Source organism: Ranitomeya variabilis, chromosome 2 (genome assembly GCF_051348905.1).
Source record: "Ranitomeya variabilis isolate aRanVar5 chromosome 2, aRanVar5.hap1, whole genome shotgun sequence".
Classification (NCBI taxonomy): domain Eukaryota; kingdom Metazoa; phylum Chordata; class Amphibia; order Anura; family Dendrobatidae; genus Ranitomeya; species Ranitomeya variabilis.
In genome coordinates this window covers 927,935,811-927,957,109 of record NC_135233.1, presented here as the reverse complement: position 1 = coordinate 927,957,109, position 21,299 = coordinate 927,935,811, and the positions used below count along the sequence as shown (strand labels likewise).

General features: G+C 42.0%; 1 protein-coding gene across 2 annotated transcripts in view; it reads left to right on the top strand.

The window, feature by feature from the left end:
* The window catches only part of SMC4 (structural maintenance of chromosomes 4), a 142,876-nt gene extending 121,968 nt beyond the window's left edge, over positions 1-20,908 (top strand). For both annotated transcript variants that reach the window (XM_077290648.1, XM_077290649.1), the window contains exons 20-24: positions 10,260-10,433; positions 10,517-10,699; positions 17,669-17,901; positions 18,984-19,167; positions 19,359-20,908. In XM_077290648.1, the coding sequence (XP_077146763.1) occupies positions 10,260-10,433; positions 10,517-10,699; positions 17,669-17,901; positions 18,984-19,167; positions 19,359-19,535 (951 nt within the window). In that variant the 3' untranslated portion in view covers positions 19,536-20,908. The remainder of the gene's footprint in view (positions 1-10,259; positions 10,434-10,516; positions 10,700-17,668; positions 17,902-18,983; positions 19,168-19,358) is intronic.
* Positions 20,909-21,299: the final 391 nt, after the last annotated feature.

The following is a 21,299-nucleotide window of genomic DNA, read 5'->3' as shown; positions in this document are numbered from 1 at the left end:
AAAAGTAAAACGACACTCCTTCTCTTCCAAGCTCTGCGGTGCGCCCAAACAGTGGTTTACCCCCATATATGGGGTATCGACGTACTCAGGAGAAATTGCACAACAACTTTTGTGGTCTAATTTCTCCTGTTACCCTTGTGAAAATAAATAAAAATTTGGGGGCAAAAAGATCATTTTTGTGAAAACAAATGCGATTTTTTTATTTTCACGGCTCTACGTTATAAACTTATGTGAAGCACTTGGGGGTTCAAAGTGCTCACCACACATCTAGATACGGTAAGTTCCTTAAGGGGTCTAGTTTCCAAAATGGTATCACTTGTGGGGGGTTTCCACTGTTTAGGCACATTAGGGGCTCTCCAAACGCGACATGGCGTCCGATCTCAATTCCAGCCAATTCTGCATTGAAACAGTCAAACGGTGCTCCTTCACTTCCAAGCTCTGCGGTGCGCCCAAACAGTGGTTTACCTCCACATATGGGGTATCGGCGTACTCAGGAAAAATTGCACAACAAAATTTGTGGTTAAATTTCTGTTTTTACACTTGTGAAAATTAAAAAAAATGGTTCTGAAGTAAAATGTTTGCAAAAAAAAGTTAAATGTTCATTTTTTTCTTCTACATTGTTTTAGTTCCTGTGAAGTACGTAAAGGGTTGATAAACTTCTTGAATGTGGTTTTGAGCAGCTTGAGGGGTGCAGTTTTTAGAATGGTGTCACACTTGGTTATTTTCTATCATATAGACCCCTCAAAATCACTTCAAAGGTGATGTGGTCCCTAAAAAAAACATGGTGTTGTAAAAATGAGAACTTGCTGGTCAACTTTTAACCCTTATAACTCCCTAACAAAAAAAAAAATTTGTTTCCAAAATTGTGCTGATGTAAAGTAGACATGTGAGAAATGTTATTTATTAACTATTTTTTGTGACATATCTCTCTGATTTAAGGGCATAAAAATACAAAGTTTGAAAATTGCAAAATTTAAAAAATTTTCGCCATATTTCCATTTTTTTCATAAATAATCGCAAGTAATATCGAAGAAATGTTACCACTAACTTGAAGTACAACATGTCACGAAAAAACAAACTCAGAATCAGCGGGATCCGATAAAGCGTTCCAGAGTTATAACCTCTTAAAGTGACACTGGTCAGAATTGTAAAAATTGGCTCGGTCATTAAGTACCAAATTGGCTCTGTCACTAAGGGGTTAATACCATTTATCAAAATATCACCATATTTGTAAGTTCTTCTCCTTTAGCCGATGTTCTTAATGTAGCTGATCTATAAGAGTTTATCTTGAGGGGGCGATTTCCCTCCTCTCTGTGGTTACATCAATCCTTTATTCTGTGCAGTGACAAGCTTATTTCACGAATACGGTACAGCTGGATCAGCAGCATTCTTGCGCGTGCGCAATGTGGTGCTGTTCTAGCTGACCCGCATGACAGGCTTATTTCACGAGTGCGGTGCAGTTGGATCAGCAGTATTTTTGCGCACAGTGCGGTGCTGTTTTAGCTGACACGCATATTGACGTCATCTATTTAAGCTGCTATACGCACAAAGCTACTCTGACATGCGCAGTGCTGTGCGGTTCAGCTGATACGCACGCCGAGTGAACTTCCTGTTTAGCAGCATGGGGCAGATAGGTAATTGGTGTGCTGTATGCTATTGATTGTTCATATGTAGAGCCTGAGAATACCGCACTAGTATGTGTGTCCAGGACCGTGGGCGGTCGGTTTAGAGTATTTGATATATCTGGCAGGGTATATGGGCTACAATGTTATGGCTGACCGGCCTGTGCCTCTAGAGTTTTGGGTTTAGACACCGCCCAGACGTATATTGATACATGTATATAAGTGGATCAAGTTTGATTCCATGCAGCATCTATACATCATGGCCTCCTGATGAGCCACTGAAGCAAAACGCGGAGAGGCGTATGCAATATCATCTCTGATAAGTATCGTTTCTCACTCTCTGCTATCATGTCATGTATATACATGTAATCTTCAGCTTAAGATTATGAGCTGATTATTGCGTTTTTTTTGCCTTGCCTGTTTGGTTTTATATCTGGGGTTATCACCCATGCTAAAATTATTATTAGAATATCAGTAGGGTGTCCCAGGGGGTCAGCCATCGAGGAGTGGGGGCGCCATATCCGCTGTCAAGTAGGGTGCCAACCCCCACAGTCAGGCAGGGCGTATATCAGCAGGGGTAGTGAGATGTACTTTTAAGCCCGAGCACTTTTCTGTTTTGCACTTATTGTCTTTGTCCGTGTATCATACCCTGCCACAAACAGGCCTATAATATACATATATATCAATTGCTCCTTAATCCCGCCTATCATTTTTCAGTTTTTTCATAAATGCTGGCGCATATGATACACATATGGCAGGGCGTATAATAAAAGTCATAGGGTCAGCAATCGGTGAGTGGGGGCGCCATTCTCGTATCTGTGTGTAGGGTGCCAACCTCCACTGACAGGTAGGAATTGTTTAGAGGCTTTATCAGCAGGGTATCTTTAGGCTAAGTGCACACGTTGCAGAATTGCCCTGGAAATTTCCGCGGCGATTCTGCAACTCCTGCCGCGGGTATATCGCATGCGGAATTGGCATGCATATTCCCGCAGAAAACTAGTGTTTTGCAAGCATAATTAGCTTGCAGAATGCTAGCGTTTTCCAAGCGATCTGTAGCATCGCTTGGAAAACTGATTGACAGGTTGGTCACACTTGTCAAACAGTGTTTGACAAGTGTGACCAACTTTTTACTATTGATGCTACCTATGCCGCATCAATAGTAAAAGATAGAATGTTAAAAATAATTTAAAAAATGGTTATACTCACCTTCCGCAAACAGCTGATCTCCTCAGCGGCTTCTGTTCCTATAGATGGTGTGTGTGCAGGACCTTCGATGACGTCGCGGTCACGTGACCGCAACGTCATCGCGGTCATATGACCGCGACGTCATCGCAGGTCCTTCACACACACTCTATAGGAACGGAAGCGGCCACGTGCACCGCTGAGAGGCGGGAGGACTCCAGGGGTCATCAGAGGGTGAGTATACCACGATTTTTTATTTTAATTCTTTTTTTTTTTTTTAACAATTATATGGTGCCCAGTCCGTGGAGGAGTCTCCTCTCCTCCACCCTGGGTACCAACCGCACATGATCTGCTTACTTCCCGCATGGTGGGCATAGCCCCATGCGGGAAGTAAGCAGATCAATGCATTCCTAGGTGTGCGGAATCCCTGCGATTCCGCAAATTTAATGAACATGCTGCATTTTTTTCTGGAATGCGATTCCGCTCAGGAAAAAAATGCAGCATGTGCACAAAATATGCGGATTGCATTCTATTAAATAGGATGCTTAATGTGAGCGGGGTTTTTTTCGCGGTTTTATAGCGTTTTTATAGCAAAAAAACGCGAAAAATCTGCTACTTGTGCACATAGCCTTAGAGTGCACGGTTGTGTCATTTATGTGGGTATCTGTTTGTAGTTGTCTCATGGTTTTAAAATTGAATCTAAATAAACTTAATGTTTTATCTATGTCATCATAAGGTTATAAGGGTTATTTGCTTTAATAGTTGTAGAGTTCGTCTCATGCTACCACGAGTGTGAAAGCACAACCAACATTCAAAAGTGATCAACACATTAGCCAGAAAGCATTGGTAGTGAGATAGTGTCTGTGGACCCCACCTGCAGAACCACTCGTTTGTGTCTTGATAATTGCCAATAATTTCCATCTGTTGACTATTCCATTTGCACAACAGCATGTGAAATTGATTGTCAAACAGTGTTGCTTCCTAAGTGGACAGTTTGATTTCACAGAAGTTTGATTTACTTGGAGTTATATTCTGTTGTTTAAAGGGAACCTGTCACCCCCAAAATGGAAGTTGACCTAAGCCCACCGGCATCAGGGGCTTATCTACAGCATTCTAGAATGCTGTAGATAAGCCCCCGATGTATCCTGAAAGATGAGAAAGAGGTTAGATTATACTCACCCAGGGGCGTTTCCGCTGCGGTCCGGTCTGGGGCCTTCCATCTTCATAGGATAACGTCCTCTTCTTGTCTTCACGCTGCGGCTCAGGCGTACTTTGTCTTCCCTGTTGAGCGCAGAGCAAAGTACTGCAGTGCGCAGGCGCCGGGCCTCTCTGACCTTTCCCGGCGCCTGAGCACTGCAGTACTGTGCTCTGCCCTCAACAGGACAGACAAAGTACGCTTGCGCTGGAGCTGCGGCGTGAAGACAAGAAGAGGACATGATCGTAAGAAGATGGGAGGCCCCGGACCGCGACGCCCATCGGATCGGACCGCCCGCCCAGGTAAGTATAATCTAACCTCTTTTTCTCATCTTTCAGGATACATCGGGGGCTTATCTACAGCATTACAGAATGCTGTAGATTAGCCCCTGAAGCCTGTGGGCTTAGCTCAACTTCCATTTTGGGGGTGACAGGTTCCCTTTAAGTGTTCCTTTTATTTTTTTGAGCAGTGTATATGTAAGGCAAATTCCTCAGGAGGTAACCCAAGTGACAACCAGTTCTGGCACCTTTCTGTCCAGACTAATTTTGACAAGGTATAAACGGAGTACCAAGTAGTAGCCTTACAAAACTCCAATGTTGATGAAGCCCACACTTCTCAGGTGAGACGATCCTTGACCGGGCCCCCAACAGAGGCATTTTTTTCCTTCACTTTGGACTTCCAGAATAGCAGACAAAACCCATTGAGCAATGGTTGCCTTAGGGGCAAAGAGATGTCGGCGATACTTTTCTGGAATGGCAAAAAAGAAGCCTGAATGTTTGAAGGAGGCGGTCACCAACAAGTAGGACACATAGCTCTGACCAGATCCAAACAGTGTAAGGATTTCCTTGATTTGTTGATTAAAAGGCAAAGGACAGCGAGAGCAGAACAAGCTCTTCATTAACCCCTTAATGACCACCAATACGTCTTTTAACTGACCTGAGATATAAGAGAATAGCCTCCCCATACAGGTGACAATCCCGCAGCTGTCGGCTGTACACTATAGCTGACAACTTGCTGCATCAGCCACAATAAGCGTTTGCACCATCCAAATCTGTTTAACCCCTTAGATGCTGCTGTCAATAATGACTACATCATTATAAATGGTTAACAGAGTGTGGGGTCTTCCTCTTTATCCAAACTGGTGCCCTCAGATCATGATTTTGTGGTCCTGATGTTTGCCATGGCAATTCACGACCAAATAGCGGCGTTAGTCTGACGGCTCTAGTAAACTGTTCAGAAGTTAGAGGCATTTAGGAGGTAAAAATACACATTTTCATTTCTGTCATACCACTTTGCATTAATTCCTGTAAAGCACCTGAAGGGTTAATAAACTACCTGACAGCAGTTTTCAATATGTCTAGGGGTGCTCTTTTTAAAATGGTATCACTTTTGGGAGTTTCCCAATATATAGGATCCCTAAAGTCACTTCAAACATGGATAAGTCCCTAAAAAAATAAATTTTGTAAATTTCCTTGAAAAAAATGAAAAATTGCTGCTACATTTTTAAACCTCCTAAAATGCTAACAAAATAAAATAACATTTTACAAATGGTGCTAATGTAAAGCCGACATGTGGGGAATGTTATTTATTAATGGTTTGCTGTGGTATGACCATCTGGATTAAAGGGATAATCATTCAAATTTAGAAAATTGCTAATTTTTTAACATTTTTCTCAAATTTTTGATATTTTTTATAAATCAACACAAAACATATTGACCTAAATTTACCATTATCATAAAGTACAATGTGTCACGAAAAAACATTCTCAAAATCACTGGGATTTGTTGAAGCGTTGCAGAGTTATTATCACATAAAGTGACACTGGTCAGATTTCAAAAATTTGGCTCCGTCACTAAGGGGTTAAGGTGGAAGTAAAAAACCACATTGAAAAAACTAAAGTTAACCTGATGAAAATACACCCTTACTTACTTAAATCCCTACATATGGACCATTATGGTGGACGTGCCACACACATTCTTTGCATTATGTATGTCAGAAGCAAAAGTACCTTATGATAAAGGCACAGATAACAGCTGTGTTCACTATAGCCTCAATGAACAGATCAGAGGAACGAAGTGACATAATGTCATGTGCTCCCTGGGAGAGTCGGTACCAGGGGAGAGTATAGATGTTATTTTATTGGGCAGAAACGTTATTTCTTTATTGGGTGGAAACATGGGGATTAAGAAGGGGTTGTCAGTAGTGGTGGACAACTCCTTTTACAATTAGTCTACAAAGTGTGACATTATTGATACTTGTCAGTCTTTCTGAACAAGAAGTACACCTGAAATAACATGTTAGGCTTCTTTCAAACTTCCGTCTTCCAAATCTGCACAGGATTTGTCAAGACGTTGAAATGACGGATCCTGTGCAGATTGTGGAAAACATGTGCACTGGGACCCGTCTTTCTGACGGACCCGTCGAGCCTATGTGCACCTGTTGTGTATGCGTCTTCGCAGCGGTTTTCCGCTGCGAAAATGCATACACAACACAAACCAGGTTTAAAAAAAAAATTAAAAATCGCAGTATTCTCACCTACCGGCGTTCCCGCGCAGCGATGCTCCCGGCAGCTAGCGTTCCTAGTAATACATTGCGAAATCTTGTGAGAAGTCGCTGTCTCGACTTCTCGCGAGATTTCGCAATGTACTACTAGGAAGTAACACTAGCTGCTGGGAGCATCGGTGACGCTGCGCAGGCAACGCCGGTAGGTGAGAATATTGCGTTTTGTTTTTTTTTTTGTTTTTTTTTTTGTTTTTTTTAACACTATATCTTGTTACTATTGATGTTGCATAGGCAGCATCAATAGTAAAAACAGAAAAAGAGCGAGAGAGAATTTCCCAGACGGGAAATTCTTCCACGCATGCTCTTTGAAAAGATGGGAGACCCGTTGCTTGATTTCTCCTTTTCACAGGCAGCGACACACCCTGCGCCCATAGGCTTCCATTGTAGCCAGTGATGGTCAGCGCAGGATGCGTCGCTGACTGATTTTCCGACGTGCAGAAAAAACGTTCCTCTGAACGTTTTCTCTGCACGACGGACCGTGTATTTTTTTATGCAGGATCCAGTGAAAAACGGATGGCCATCTGTCACAATCCGTCGCTAATACAAGTCTATGAGAAAATGCAGGATTCTGCAAACGACAGATTGTGATGGGAGCTGGAGACGGAAGTGTGAAAGAGGCCTTAGAGATTGAGGTCAATGTAACCATGACTGCACCAGAAAAAAATCTGAGTCAAATGGAAAAAGCATTGTAACAGCGCCAACCTGACAATACCTATAGTTTACTTGGCAAAATCCTGATGCCAAGTTCGCTTTAACGGGACCTATTGAGCTTCTCTGGCCACTGCTGTTAAAGCGTAACTGTCAGTTTAATTTTTATTTAAAAAATCAATAATACACATGAAAATAATCAGCTTATCAAAGGAATCTGCTTATTTCTCTGTCAGAATTGATCAGTGATTATCAAAATTCTTACTTGTGAGCTAAAATCTATATTCAGGGATGACAGACTCCATTACTGAGATGGTGGCTGCTACTTGTGAGATTCTATGTAGATGAGGAGGGAGGAGCTCTGTCTGGCTCCTCCCATCTACATCGAATCTCACTAGTAGCAGCTGCCATCTCCGTAATGGGCAAGTCTGCCATCACTGAATACAGATTTTACTTCACTTGACAGTTTATCAAAACTGTCAAGTGAAGTAAAATCTGTATTCAGTGATGGCAGACTTGCCCATTACGGAGATGGCAGCTGCTACTAGTGAGATTCGATGTAGATGAGGAGGGAGGAGCTCTGTCTGGCTCCTCCCATCTACATCGAATCTCACTAGTAGCAGCTGCCATCTCCGTAATGGGCAAGTCTGCCATCACTGAATACAGATTTTACTTCACTTGACAGTTTTGATAAAGAAGCAGATTTCTGATAAGATACATGACAGGGTTTCTGATTTTCACATGTACTATTGATTTATTAAATAAAAGTTAAAACAGCGGTTTAAAGACAGATACAGGTTATGTTACATAGCTGGCATTACCGCATATGGAAATTGCTTTTCTCCACACACTTAAGACCCTAGCACAGATGTAAATCCTTGGTACAAAGTTATTAAATAGTTTTGTGTCTTCATGCCTGAAATGTTTACGTGTAAATATATATTTGCAGTAGGAATAAGAGGGACCGTACAAAGCGAAGTGCTAGTAAAACCTGTTACAGCATTACTAGGTCATGGAAAATAGCTTCCCAAGGTTGGGTGTCTGTCTGCCCCTGTCCTGCACTGCACTTATTCTCATTTATGTCGTTTGAGACATGGTGGTAAGGTTTTAATACTAGACAGGTTAAGCCTGTCCCGATGGGTACACCGTGTCACGGTAGGATGACACTTTTATGCTTTTTTTTAAATAAAATTAGAATAGCATTAAAGGGAAGGTGCCACCAGTTTTCTTGTAGTTTGTTTTTTTGTGAAATTAAGCTTAAAATAGTAAATAAAATGTATTAATGCAATGTTTGCACTGCTTGCAAACATTTCTATATGAAAAATATTATATATTTTCTTACAAATATATATATTGACCACTAGGGGGAGCATTTTCCGTTTTAGACCTCAAGCAGCTATAGTAAGACTTACCAGCTTTACTGTTAGCTGGAAAATCTGGGCAGTAACTGCTGACATCACCATTTCCCTCCCCTTTTGGGTGGTCTAATATCCCTGGGGCAGAATGAAGAGCAGCATCACAGGGCAGAGCCATTTTGTGTGTGACTGACCTATGATCTGCTATCACCAGCAGTTACTGCATCAGAAGCACAGTTAGTTTATGTGGTGTTTATGTATGGAGCAGCATTGTCTGTGCAGAGCTGTCTGTGACTCATCCCTCAGTAAGGGTACCGTCACACAGTGGCATTTTGATCGCTACAACGGCACGATTCGTGACGCTCCAGCGTCGCTCCAATATCGCTCCAGCGTCGTAGACAGCGGTCACACTTCGCAATACACGACGCTGGAGCGATAATTTCATGACGTATTTGCGATGTAGAAGCCGTTGGTTACTGTGCGCACATCGTATACAACCTTTGTTACACGATGCGATCATGCCGCCACAGCGGGACACTTGACGACGAAAGAAAGTTTCAAACGATCTGCTACGACGTACGATTCTCAGCGGGGTCCCTGATCGCAGTAGCGTGTCAGACACAGCGAGATCGTAAATATATCGCTGGAACGTCACGAATCGTGCCGTTGTAGCGATCAAAATGCCACTGTGTGACGGTACCCTTAGATAAGAAGGAGCTCCAGGTCTGCAGTGAATGGCCAGGCATTGTGGAGGGAGGGGAAAGATACATTGTATGGCAGAGAGAGGTGTCAGGTGTCACCTCTCTCTGCAGGCTGTGAATGCAGCTTACCAGAGATCACAGGGTCTGTGTGTGAGGGGGGAGGCGGAGACACAGCAGGAGAAGCACACAGGGCAGAGTGTGAGGGGCAGAGGATGTCTGCCCAGTGCCTGGAGTACAGAGGAGCAGTGCACATTTCTCCTGTGATAGAGAGTAAGTGGAGCTGGGCAGATAGCACTGGGCTATAATAAAATGGCTGCTAGTCACACCTACAGCAGTGAGTTGTGCAGCCCACAGAGGCGTGCCCAGCTCACTGCTAACGCGCCTCCAATGTTACAGATAGGGTCAGCGCCGGTCTATTATCTCCTATGTCCATGGGGTGCTGTAAAATGACACTGTTAGTGTCGTGAACTGCTGTGAAACCAAGATGTCAGCCCCCAGTTCCTTCTTTAAACACATATAACACACGAAATCTGTTTCACATGCATTTAAAACTTGGTTATAGCAGCATGTTATGCTACATTACAGTTTTTTATTAATGATCTACAAACGCGGTACCTTACCTTTAACTAAGATCCCTATGCTATTTGTATGTGCTATTACTATTTGTTTGCTGTACGGTATAGGCTAATTTTTGTTTTTTTGTAAGTCATGGAGAATATAAGCATTCCCGTAAAATGTTTCTAAGAAATGGTATTGTTCCCCCTTATATTGCAACTGCAAGAGTATATGAAAGACCATGCAGTAGAGACGGCAAGATGTTTCATAAATGATTTCTGGCAAATAAAATAAGTTTTTGCTAAAACAGACATACCGGTATAATGAGAGCTGACTGATTATTAATATGTATCATATCACCATAACACACTGAAATTTGCAATGTAACTAGACACAAGACTTGTCACTTAGATTTTTTGTTTTTTCCTTCTTTGACTAGGGTTCACTTGGTGAGGTTCAAGAAAAGCACAATGATTTGCTGCAAGAAATTAAAGCCATCCAAGATAAAGAACATGTCCTTCAAAAGGACGCACTTAACATCCGGCTGAAAATTGAGCAAATAGACGGTCATATAGCAGAACATCAGTCCAAAATAAAACACTGGCAGAAAGAGGTAGGGTGGCAATAGTTGTGGTAATTAGAAATAAATGTATTTTTTTCGATAATATTAGCTAAAATAATGTAATTGTTGTCCAGATTTCAAAACTTTCACTACATAAAATTGAAGACAATCAAGAAGAAGTTCTTCCTGTCCTAACTCAAGAAGAGCTAGAAGCAATAAAGGATCCTCATCAAATAAATAATCAAATAGCACTGTTGGAAGCAAAGAGTGATGAAATTAAGCCAAATCTTGGCGCTATTGCGGAATATAAGAAAAAGGTATGACCGTTTTCTTTTGTCTCAAATACATTTTGGTTTGGGAATAAATAAAATCTAGTTGAAATCCTAGCTAAAATCCATTATGACCATGGCATATATGGTACAGGAGTATATTGACTCCCAGTAATGGATGGTAACTGTCCCTTTTTAACTAAAAATGCTGCTGAAAAGAAGACTGGAAATTGATTTCTGAAAAAAATGTTCAAAATCTGTGTGAAACCTGTTATACCTCTTAAAAATGTCTGACTTTTCCTTTATGCCTTATTTATCTTTATTTGTTTGAAGGGGCCTATTGGATTAGAAAAAAAGTAAAATGTTTAGTTTTTCTTACTAACATTTTTGGCTACATTTGCCTAAATATATATTATATACAGAAAAAGAAATAATTATTTGATCCCTTGCTGATTTTGTAAGTTTGCCCACTGACATAGACTTGAACAGTCTATCATTTTAAGGATAGGTAAATTTTAACATTGAGAGGTAGAATATCAAAAATAAAATCCAGAAAATCACCTTGTATAAATTATATAAATGTATTTGCATTTTGCAGTGAGAAATAAGTATTTGATCCCCTACCAACCATTAAGAGTTCTGGCTCCTACAGATCAGTTAGATGCTCCTAACCAACTCGTTACTTGCATTAAAGACAGCTGTCTTACATAGTAACCCTTTATAAAAAGACTCCTGTCCACAGAGTCAGTCAGACTCTAACCGCTACAACATGGGCGAGACCAAAGCGCTTTATATGGATGGCAGGGACAAGATCACAGACCTGCACAAAGCTGGAATGGGCTACAAAACCATCAGTAAGGCGCTGGGTGAGAAGGAGACGACTGTTGGTGCAATAGTAAGAAAATGGGAAAAATACAAAATGACTGTCAATCGACCTCGATCTGGGGCACCATGCAAAATCTCACCTTGTTGGGTATCCTTTATCATGAGGAAGGCGAGAGATCAGCCTAAAACTACACCGGGGAAACTTGTTAATATCAAAGCAGCTGGGACCACAGTCACCAAGAAAACCATTGGTAACACATTACGTCATAAATGTTTAAAATGCTTCAGTGCCTCTTTGACATTAACTCAACTCGCCGTGCTTGGAGGAAGAGAAATGCTGTCTATGATCCAAAGAACACCATCCCCACTGTCAAGCATGGAGGTAGAAACATTATGTATTGGGGGTTCTTCTCTGCTAAAGGCACAGGCTACTCCAGCGCATCAATAGGAGAATGGATGGAGCCATGTAGTGTAAAATCCTGAGTGACAACCTCCGCCAGGACGTTAAAAATGGGTCGTGGCTGGGTCTTCCAGCAAGACAAGGACCCAAAACATAGAGCCAACGTAACAAAGGAGTGGCTCAGAAAGAAGCACATTAAGGTCATGGAGTGGCCTAGCCAGTCTCCAGACCTTAATCCCATAGAAAACTTATGGAGGGAGTTTAAGCTCAGAGTTATAAAGTGACAGCCTCAAAATCTTAATGATTAAGAGATGATCTGCAAAGAGGAGTAGATCAAAATTCTTCCTGACACGTGCGCAAACCTCATCATCAACTACAAAAAACGTCTGACTGCTGTGCTTGCCAACAAGGGTGTTGCCACCAAGTATTAAGTCTTGTTTGTCAGAGCGATCAAATACTTATTTCTCACTGCAAAATGCAAATACATTTAAATAATTTATACAAAGTGATTTTCTGGATTTTATTTTTGATATTCTATCTCTCAATGTTACAATTAACCTACCCTTAAAATTATAGACTGTTCATGTCTTTGTCAGTGGGCAAAGCTACAAAATCGGTAAAGGATCTAATAATTAGTTCACTGTAATTATAACGCCTAAAGAACAAGAGGTTCTTATTTTTTTATCTGATATAATTGCATGGTAAGTAATGTGATATCTTGACATATCTGTTTAGCATGCAGCAATGTCAAATGTTTTGATTTTTTCTCTTGCACATTACTGCAGGATCACTTTGACTGCAGGTACAATATTCTGCAATACTTCTGTATTGCAGTTTTTTTTCTCGAGTCTTTTATTAGGACCTGAAAAGGGGGCCTTAACTGGGCTTAAGATGCCTTGCCCCCCCCCATCGGCAACCAGAGATCATGTCCTGATGGGGAGATTTGGATGATATGATGGCATAACCCATCATCTCTCACCACTTAGACGCTGCAGCCAGTGTAACTGTGGCTTCTAAGGGGTCGAATTGCAGGTGAGTGACTGACAACTGTGTGACCTGTGAGAGCGCTCATACACCATAACACTGAAGGTACATATTTTTTGAAAAGTTGCACATATACAACTTTTCATATATTATATATAAATAATGCATGTACTCATAATTATTATGGAGTCCTAGCAGTATAATTTTGTTTGTCTTCTTATACACTACCGTTCAAAAGTTTAGGGTCACCCAGACAATTTTGTTTTCCATGGAAACTCATACTTTTATTAATCGAATGAGTTGCCTAATGAATTTAAAATCTAGTCCAGACATTGACAAGGTTCGAACAAAAAAAGATTTTTATTTGAAATAATAATTTTCTCCTTCAAACTTTGCTTTCATCAAAGAATGCTGCCTTTGCAGCAATTAGAGCATTGCAGACCTTTGGCATTCTAGCAGTTAATTTGCTAAGGTAATATGGAGAAATTTCACCCCATGCTTCCAGAAGCCCCTCCGACAAGTTGGTTTGGCTTGATGGGTACTTTTTGCGTACCATACGGTCAAGCTCCTCCCACAACAGCTTAATGGGGTTGAGATCTGGTGACTGCGCTGGCCACTCCATTACAGATAGAATACCAGCTGCCTGCTTCTTCCATAAATAGTTCTTGCATAATTTGGAGGTGTGCTTTGGGTCATTGTCCTGTTGTAGGATGAAATTGGCTACAATCAGGCGCTGTCCACAGGGTATGGCATGGCATTGCAAAATGGAGTGATAGCCTTCCTTATTCAATATCCCTTTTATCTTGTACAAGTATCCCACTTTACCAGCACCAAAGCACCCCCAGACCATCACATTACCTCCACCATGCTTGACAGATGGCGCCAGACACACTTCCAGCATCTTTTCAGTTGTTCTGCGTCTCAAAAATGTTCTTCTGTGTGATCCAAACACCTCAAACTTGGATTCGTCGGTCCATAACACTTTTTTCCAATCTTCCTCTGTCCACTGTCTGTGTTCTTTTGCCCATATTAATCTTTTCCTTTTATTAGCCAGTCTCAGATATGGCCTTTTCTTTGCCACTCTGAAGGCCAGCATCCCAGAGTCGCCTCTTCACTGTAGACATTGACACTATCATTTTGCGTGTACTATTTAATGAAGCTGCCAGTTGAGGACCTGTGAGGCATCGATTTCTCAAACTACAGACTAATGTACTTGTCTTGTTGCTCAGTTGTTCAGCAGGGCCTCCCACTTCTCTTTCTACTCTAGTTAGAGCCTGTTTGTGGGAGTAGTACACACCGTTGTAGGAAATCTTCAGTTTCTTGGCAATTTCTCTCATGGAATGGCCTTCATTTCTTAGAACAAGAATAGACTGTCGAGTTTCACATGAAAGTTCTTTTTTTCTGGCCATTTTGATAGTTTAATGGAACTAACAAACATAATACTCCAGATTCTCAACAAGCTCAAAGGAAGGTCTGGTTTATAGGTTCTCTAATCAGCCAAACTGTTTTCAGCTGTGCTAACATACTTACACAAGGGTTTTCAAGGGTATTCTAAAATCCATTAGCCGCCTTACACAGATGGCAAACACAAAGTACCATAAGAACACTGGAGTGATGGTTGTTGGAAATGGGCCTCTATACACCTATGAAGATATTGCATTACAAACCAGACGTTTGCAGCTAGAATAGTCATTTACCACACTAACAATGTATAGAGTGTATTTCTGAATCATTTAGTGTTGGCTTCATTGGGAAAACAAACTGTGCTTTTCTTTGAAAAATAAGGAAATTTCTAAGTGACCCTAAACTTTTGAACGGTAGTGTAGACGTAGCACTTGTTAAACCATAATTGGTTTGTCTAGGCCAGCATGGATGTGTATCTATAATGGGATCCTTGGCAACAGAAATCCAAGACTGAATCTTGGATTTCTGCTGCTGAAGTGCAGTTGATGTGCCCAAACAATATGGCTACATGTAGTTTTTGTTTTTTTTTTAGTTTTTTGTCTCCCCCTTCCCCTCAATTTGTGGGCAACCTGCTCATCCTTGTGGCTTTCCTCCCCAACTCCCACTAGTGGCGACTCAAAAGAATGACTTTTATTCCTATGCATATTTCCCAGAGGAGCATTGCGGCTTTAAAGGGAACCGGTCACCCCCCTCAGGCGTTTGTAACTAAAAGAGCCACCTTGTGCAGCACTAATGCTGCATTCTGACAAGGTGGCTCTTTTAGTTATGCTCCCTGCACACGCTGAAATAAACGCTTATAAAATGTGCCCCCTCATACTGTGAAATCGTCCCGGTGGCAGGTCTTTCCCCCCCTAATCAGACGCAGCACAGCCGTTACTCCGGGCCTGTGCGCTGCGCGCCGCCTCCTCTTGCTTCATTAGCGTCCCCTCCTCCCCGAACAGTACAATGGGGCAGCGAATACGTTGAAAAACTGCATCCGCTGCCCCCGTTGTGCATTTTGGCTACGTTCACATTTGCGGTCAGCGCCGCAGCGGCGCCGCATGCGTCATGCGCCCCTATATTTAACATGGGGGCGGATGGACATGCGTTGTGCTGCGTATTGCGCCGCATGGCCGCAAGCGTTGGACGCAAGAAACGCCTCAAGTTGCATTTTTTTTGCGTCCAACTTTCGGCCAAAAAGGACGCATGCGGCGCAAAACGCAGCGTTTTAGCGTGCGTTTTGCCGCGTTTTTGTTTGCGTTGTGCGCTGCGGCGCCGACGCTGCGGCGCACAACGCAAATGTGAACGTAGCCTTTTTTCACAACGTACGTCGGGCCGACGCATGGCAACGGACCCGTACCGACGCTAGTGTGAAAGTAGCCTAAGGCTTCTTTCACATTTCCATCTTCCTCCATACGTTGGTTTGTGAAAAAACAGGATCCTGCAAATTTGTATGCAGGATCCTGTTTTTTCCCATTGACTTGTATTAGCGACGTATGGGCACATGCTATGTCCGTCGTGCACTGGAGCCTGTGCATTTTGGCGGACCGTCGTCTGCTAAAAACGTTCAAGACAAAAAACCAGTACACAGGCAGAGATGCTTACCTGTCCAAGGCCTCCAAACAATTACACGAACCAAAGTGCAGCGGACCCATGTTAAAATGGTGGATGACAGGTGCAATAATACCGATAATGCAGCCAGCCTACAATCAGGATTTGGCCGCCTGGCACACCTGTGCAAAATGATCTGTATGTGGCATGTTCACACAGAAGTGTAAAGCATATGGCTCAAGTCCTATTAATAACGCCATATAGCGGGCCAGCCATTGCTATAATGCATCCTATGTGAACAGAGGCCACAGTTTACAGAACCATCTAGGGCCCAGCTGCACCCTGAAAAATGATGTGCCCAAAAACATAACAATGTATGCAAGGTTTTGGTTGGTATTATGGTCACAATACTTAAGCTGGCAACCCACGTCAAGGGTCCTTGGGTATTGCCAGTCCTACTCTAACAAAAAAACACCATGAGAGGAAAGGTTTTTTCCTCTTATGGTGTTTGTTTAAAAACGTTCAAGGAAAGTTTTTCTGTACGTTGCATCCTGTTTCCTACTGCGCATGCCTGGCAGGAAATCTCTCTCCTCCCCGGGATTTTGGACTTTAGCATTCTGCATAGCGGACCGTTGAAACACTGCATCCGCTTCCACTATATTTCCCAAACGTCCGTCGGTACGTCGTGCTGACGCTTTGTGACGGACAACTTCCGACGGAAATGTGAAAGAAGCCTAAGGGTATGTGTCCACGGTCAGTAAACGCTGCTTGTTTGACGCTGCGCAGAGCTGCAGCGTCAAACACGCAACGTCCAGATGTTCCAGCATAGTGGAGGGGATTTTATGAAATCCCGTGTCCACTATGCGTGGAAACCCGCACGCGGCGGGCCTGCGACTCCGGACATGCTGCGCGTCTTTTCAGATCGCAGCATGTCCGTACACCTTGCGGGGACTCAGTGTCCCCGCAAGGCATAACACAGGGCCCTATGGGAGGGGGGCGATGATCCCGGATGTGTACAGTTAACACATCCGGCATCATCGTGTCCCAGAATGGGGCGGGGCTTAGCGCCGAGCGGCTTCGCCGCTCCGGCGATACCGCCGGCCATCCTGAACGTGGACACGCAGCCTAAAAGAGCCACCTTGTCAGAATGCAGCATTAGTGCTGCTTAAGGTGGCTTTTAGTTACAAACGCCTGAGGGGGTGACAGGTTCCCTTTAAGTCTCCTCACCTCGACATGCTTAACATGTCAATCTCCGCAAGGAGAAACGATACTTCTTGTATCCCGGTCAGACGCCTCTCAATCAGCCAAACCAGATCACCACTTTGCATTGACGAGGGGCATTACCCCGAAACAGTGTCTGCAAATTGAGATTCTGGTTTGGCTTTTATCCTAAGTAATGTGACAAGGCTTGTTAAAGGGTCGACATTGACTGTTAGGATTGCTACTTCCAATAGGTGGCGCTAGAGTTCTAGTCCTCCTCCTCTCTTAAGAGACAATTTGCATATTTCCCAGAGGAGCATTGCGGCTTTAAGTCTCCTCACCTCGACATGCTTAACATGTCACTCTCCACAAGGAGAAACGATACTTCTTGGATTCCTCTGCATACAAATTTGTGGTTGCCCTAGCCCCTTTTCACAAGCATGCGAAAATAAATGATAGTGGGTTTAAAATCCTAATTAATCTAGTGTTGGAGCCTGCCCTCGGTTACACTGTGGTTGCAAACTTACATGCCTTTCTTGAAAGTGCCATATGCTGCTCATATTTTTTCTTTTCATAATAAACTAGATTTATAACATCATTTTATTTTTAAATAGGAAGAATTATATTTGCAAAGAGTTGCTGAACTTGATGAAATTACAGAGGAGAGGGACCGATTTAGACGAGCTTATGAAGATCTTCGTAAGCAAAGGCTTAATGAGTTTATGGCTGGATTTAATATCATAACAAATAAGCTGAAGGAGAACTACCAAATGCTGACTTTGGGAGGAGATGCTGAGCTGGAGCTTGTTGACAGCCTGGATCCATTTTCAGAAGGCATCATGTTTAGGTTTGTAAATCGCTCTCTCAGGACTACATAATATGGCTGTCTCTTTGATGAGGAACAGGTTTGTGCTTTGTGGCGGCCTGTGGGCAGGTCTTTCCTTGGTTTCTCTGAGTTAGAGCAGGAAGATAAGATTTTGCCTACAGTCCTGCCTCTGAGCATCATCTCATTAGCTGCAAACTTCTAACACTGATTACACAAGAAGCATAAGACTGATTTCTTCACACCAGGTATCATTTTAGTCGGTGTAACACTGCCAACCCAACTGTGTCTGTAGGTTACCTCTCCCTCTTTGGTTCAGGTTTCGGCGCTGATCCCACAACTTTTCTGGCACATGACAGCTGATCTGATCAGCTGTCATGTGCCCCTAACAGCCGCGGGTGGAATTTCTATCCACCTACAGCTGTTAACATGTTATATGCAGCTGTCAATCTCTGAAATGTTTAAATGTTACATGCTCACCTCAAATGAATGGTGATCATTTACATGATTCGTATGCTGATCCATTTGAGTCAAAATTAACCTGACCTAAAGCAGGGAGAATAATAAATATTATTGCTAACCTTTGCAAACTTTTGCATTGCCCCTGCCCAGATGTGACAATTAATGAATACATATTATTTCATTGGTAAGTAAAGGAGCAAATACAAAGTTTGTTTTCCTTCCTGGGGTTCACATAGTGGGAGCGATGACTCTCATAGCTGTGATCCTTCTTCCTGATGTCACTTGTCCTGTGTAATAACCTCCTTACTGATCTCCTGCTAGTGTCTGGATCCTGGCTGCAGTGCTGGCCTTTGTCATGTTCTCCACACCTGTCACAAGTCCGTTTTTACTGCAGGCGAGGATAATTTGTGAAGCTGCAGTGTAGTACCCCTGTAATGCCTTATGTCCTTTAAGATTATGTTGTTGCCTTACAACTGCAAGGAAATCTGACCAGTTTGTTTTTTAGTGATGCTCGACAGATGGGTGAAATTACAGGCATCACCAGTTGTGGTCGTTCTACAAGATTTTTGTTTAAGTAAACACTGGTATAACTGTCTGTATCTATGTAATGAATCGCCGCTTATTTAACTTTTTTAAATGTACAGTGTGAGACCTCCTAAGAAAAGTTGGAAGAAGATATTTAATCTCTCAGGTGGGGAGAAGACCCTGAGTTCATTAGCTTTGGTATTTGCTCTTCACCACTATAAGCCAACACCACTGTACTTCATGGATGAGATAGATGCAGCTCTAGACTTCAAAAATGTGTCCATAGTGGCGTTCTACATTTATGTAAGTATCTTCTCAAAGTTATTGTACTTTATGAACACAGTGGTGGAGGCAGTCAATTTTTTTTCTGCATTTTTGTAAATTTGCCATTTTAATGTGTTTCACATCAGAACTCTGACTGAAAATGCCAGTGGTGTACCCTGAATCGCAAGAGCTAATTATCCATGTTTAAATTAATTTTCTTTTCTTTTTAGGAACAAACTAAAAACGCCCAGTTCATAATCATATCATTGCGTAACAACATGTTTGAGATTGCTGATAGGCTAATTGGTATTTACAAGACTCATAACACAACAAAAAGCGTGGCAACAAATCCAAAAACGATTGCTTCAAAAGGACTTGCTGAACTTGGTGCAACACAATGTGCCTGAAAAGTATTCGGAGGACATGATGCAAAGGCACTGGTCCAGATGGCAGAAATCCCAAAACTAGAATCAACGGCGTAACCTTCCACAGGAGCCTCTCCTCCCTGCCTCCTTGTACAAACTAAAACAGGTTGTTACATTGCCAACACTTTATCCACAAAATAGATGTTTGATTGAGGGTGCGTTTCCACTGCTGGAACCCTCATCCAACATAAGTGTGCAAATGGGGGTCCAAAAAGATCCAAAGTAAATGAAGCATTACTAATAATGTATTAACTGCTTATGGGGCTAAGTCAGTGATTGGAGCAGTAGTCGCATACATATGTCCAGTTACGCTTCTTTCAGACAAGGGTCTTTAAACCCCATGTTCTTGTGGCAAGGCAGCCAGACCCCCAGGAATAATGCATTTATAATCTAACTTAAGGACAAAGAGGGGGGGATTTATCACTTGCATTCTGTACACCAGTCTTCATAAAAAGACACTGGCATAAGATGCGTCTGAACTGTTAAAGGTGCATATTAGATGCAGCACCTGTGCTAGTAATATAAATGTATGCCAGGTCTGGTGTACCTTTTGTCTGATAGTTTACACCACTGTTCTGATATAAATTATAGTAAATTTGTTCATTTTTTTTTTTTTTTCTGTGAACGACAAAGATTGCTTAAACTCACAAATTCTGTACAAGTGGCGTGTGCCATAATTTTTCCCTTTTTCTTTTACTCCAGTTTCTGGCATAAATGCATTGATAAATGTCCCTGAATGTTGTTCATGGGAATGCCCCTCCAGTGTATATATTTGTGATTTTAAACTAATGGGCAATCTTTGGCATGTAAGCAGAACAAAGTGGTACTCGCTGGACTACCATGGCCTGTTCACTGAAGTACCAGGCACAGTGACATCCAAATAAGTGTGGCTGTGCACGGAACTGGAGTCCATGTGAATATCTGATTGGTTTTAGGCCTGCACCAATACACTGATGTGCTTTTCTAGAGAGAGCTCATTGTAAAACCCCTTTAAGAATAGGTTCTTCTAATGCTGCTATTGTGATAACTGGCTGTAACATAACCCCAGCTCTGTTGTTTTCAATTTTATAGATACATTTTGGAAAACTGCTTTACTTGAAGCAGAAATGTTGTCTGGGGTCTGATACTCTGGGATGTTATGTACTTGTATCATCTCCACATACAGAAGGCTTTATCTTGCCAAGCCCTTAACCATTTAGGTGAATAGACGCCATCCAGTTTTTTCTGCTGCAGGTGTCAGAGCAAATTGAAATTAGAGGATAAATAAACTCAAACCTTCTCATGATGATTGTGGTTAATGTATATATTTTTTGTTTACGTATAAATGTGTATATTTCCATTAAAAGTTGAACATTAAAATATCCACGACTTTGACCATTTGTAATGAAAAAAAAAAAAAAAATGCGCTTACTTTGTGTAGAATGATTTCCCCTTATTCCATTATAAATATAAAGACGGGATATCTGAATGGGAAAAGCTACATTTGGATTATAAGACAGATCCCGATTTTCCTCCAAAATTTGTGGGTGGTGGGGGGAGTGTCTTATAATCAGAAAAATATGGTAATTGGAAAAACCAACGACTTTCCACCCTAGATAATTAATGTATTTGTAGTGTTTTTTTCTCTTATTTCTATGCCTTTAAGCGGAGCTGCCAGTTAAACTGCCATAATGTGCTTGTTTGTGATGTTTTGACAAAGTATGTCCCACAATTGTTTTTTTTTATATTGTAGGCATGCTCTTTCTT